We start from the raw sequence: 2,586 nt of genomic DNA on the forward strand, positions 1-2,586 counted from the left end.
AAAGCTGCACAAACGAAAATTTTAACGGCACAAACCTGCACAAACGGAGCACTAACCATTCAGACTATTTGCTGGATTTTTTGACGTGGGTGGTGTGTCAGCTTCACGCGGCTATGTATCGTTACCTTGCCGAGTCCTTGACGGGGCTTGAAGTTCATCCATCTGGTTAACTAATGATCTCACTTTGCCCATTACAACGTGAGACTGTAGAGATGGTTTGAACTTCCTCCTTCTCTCTCTACTTTTTGCTCCTGCTCTGCATCCACAATCAGTGTTGTGGTACTCGACACCGGTCGTGGTGTCCTGACCATTTTTTGATGGTCTCGGTCTTGTCTCGTTCTTGACCGCATTTGGTCTTGGATTCGGGCGCTGAGGACTCGGGATTTTATTTCAAGACCGTAACTGTGAAAATATTACTAATTTGCCAGCATACTGTCAAGTTTATTTGCTAACATCTCTGTTTTCACTGGATGCAAACCATACCAATTAAAATCCAAGCAATAACGTGACTTACCAATAAGGTGTTTTTGTTACTCCCCTCCCCCTCCCCACCTTTCAGTCGCACGCAGCGCTCTGAGACATGCGCAGTGGTTTCCTCTGAGCGGCAGAATATGTCCAATAGTCAGTAATAGAATTGCGCTGCATAAATAATAAGAAATCCTATGGCCACAGCTAACTGAGGAGTGTTTCGCTTTCACAGTCAGTGGGGACAACATCTAACTTTTTTCGTCACTTAGAAAAGTAGCTCAAAGAGAGGTAAGCTCCGTTGACGTGATGTTAGCAAAGCTAGCATCACGAGCATTTGTGATTAAAAAAAAAAGTCACTCACTGCACTTAATTATTGTGCGGAGGTCTTGACTGACTTGTCGCATGTATGGGACAACACCAGTCTACCTATGATTCAAATACTATTTAATGTGTAGCGTAGTGAACAGATGTTTGCTCTGAATGACTTCAATGTCGACATTTATCAAAAGCACAAAAAACCTTCGGAAGCTGTGTCATTTTACAGTAAAGTAAATAGTTCCTTGTACATACCTATATAAGTGTGTTTGAAAATGTGTTACTAGATATGTGGAGTCCTCCTTCATCTCTCTGACCTCCATTGAGCAGGACCTTCAAACCAACCTAATTTCCATCAACTACAGCCAGGCAGAGGTCATTAAGCTTCAGAGTGCTGCAACCTTCAGGTATGCGACATTTCATCATCACAGGTGAGGGAAGTTTATGCAGAATAAGCCTGACAATTCCTTTTGACCAAGAGAATAAAAAAGAAAACTATTTGCAGCAGGGCTGTGCAGAGACCACTAAAGGGGCAGGTGCTCAAAAACAAAAAAGGGCATATCTAACAGCATTGTAGGACAGAAAAAAAACAAAACAAAAAAACAAAAGCAAAAATTTAATTGTTAATGCATGTCACCATGAGAAAAGCCTACTGAGTTTTGCTTAAAAAAACTATTTTAAACATTTAAATCACACATTTGTCTCATGAAGTATTTTTTTTTGCAAAGCAAACTTATTTGTGCATGTCATAAATCTTTTCTTGATATTCTATGTTTTTGTTTGACCCAAAGTTTTGCTTGTGATTCTCACATGACGTTGTGGGTGGGGCCCAAAATCACAACAAAAGATTTCTGATGTGTGCAAATAAAAGTTTGTTTGGCAAATAACTTTTTATGTTCACGAGACAAAAATTAGTTATTTAACTAAAAAAAAAAGTTTTTTAAACAAAACGATTTGTTTTTTTAAAAAAAATAAATCATTACAATTCCAAAAGTTTTGATTACAATTTTATTTTACTTAACTGAGGTAAAAAAAAAAATCGCCATTGAATAATTGGGGGAAAGAATTTAACTGCATACTCTGTGAACCAGACCCTAAACTTAAAGTCTGGATTGAGTTTTTTGCCCTTCATTAATTACACACTTTATATCTATCATGGTAATTCAGGGTGAGTTATTTTTAATTCTAAATGAATATCCTTGTTGGACTTTTATTTAAGTGTTATTCTCTTTAAAGATACGTCTACTTAACGCCAGAATAAATGCAATGTACATTATGTACATTATGCAGCATTGTTCTTTGGTAAATCAATAGACATGTCTATATAAAGATATAATCCATGAAACGGAAACAAGCATAAAAGTTAAAACATCTACGCTGGCCCAAAAAAGGTTGACAAGCACTGATTTAGTGTCTTGTTGTTTAATCAATGTATCCATGGAGACCACTCTTTTCCAGGTATTTTTCAAAAAACTGGTTCGAAAACTTATTTCAAATAACTAAACAATTTATTGTGTTGATGTTTAATCAATGCATCAAATTTAACTTGCTGTTGTTTAACCAATGTATCAATTGTGTCCACTATTTTCCAGGTATTTTTCAAAAAAACTAGTTCCATAACTTATTTCAAATGAAAATATCTAGTTAGCATTAACTAAACAATTAAGTGTGTTGATGTTTAATCGATGCATCCATGGAGACCACTGTTAGGTAATTTTACAAAAAACTGGTTCCAAAACTTATTTAAAAACAAAACAACTAGTTAGCATTAACTAAACAATTTAGTGTGTTGTTGTTTAATCA

General features: G+C 35.9%; 1 protein-coding gene across 2 annotated transcripts in view; it reads left to right on the forward strand.

The window, feature by feature from the left end:
* Nucleotides 1–2,586, forward strand: part of tmprss3a (transmembrane serine protease 3a) — a 23,015-nt gene that overhangs the window by 11,251 nt on the left and 9,178 nt on the right. For both annotated transcript variants that reach the window (XM_008438546.2, XM_017303001.1), the window contains exon 7: nucleotides 1,071–1,190. In XM_008438546.2, coding sequence (XP_008436768.1) covers nucleotides 1,071–1,190 — 120 coding nt within the window. The remainder of the gene's footprint in view (nucleotides 1–1,070; nucleotides 1,191–2,586) is intronic.

This window comes from Poecilia reticulata, linkage group LG2 (assembly GCF_000633615.1).
Source record: "Poecilia reticulata strain Guanapo linkage group LG2, Guppy_female_1.0+MT, whole genome shotgun sequence".
Taxonomy (NCBI): domain Eukaryota; kingdom Metazoa; phylum Chordata; class Actinopteri; order Cyprinodontiformes; family Poeciliidae; genus Poecilia; species Poecilia reticulata.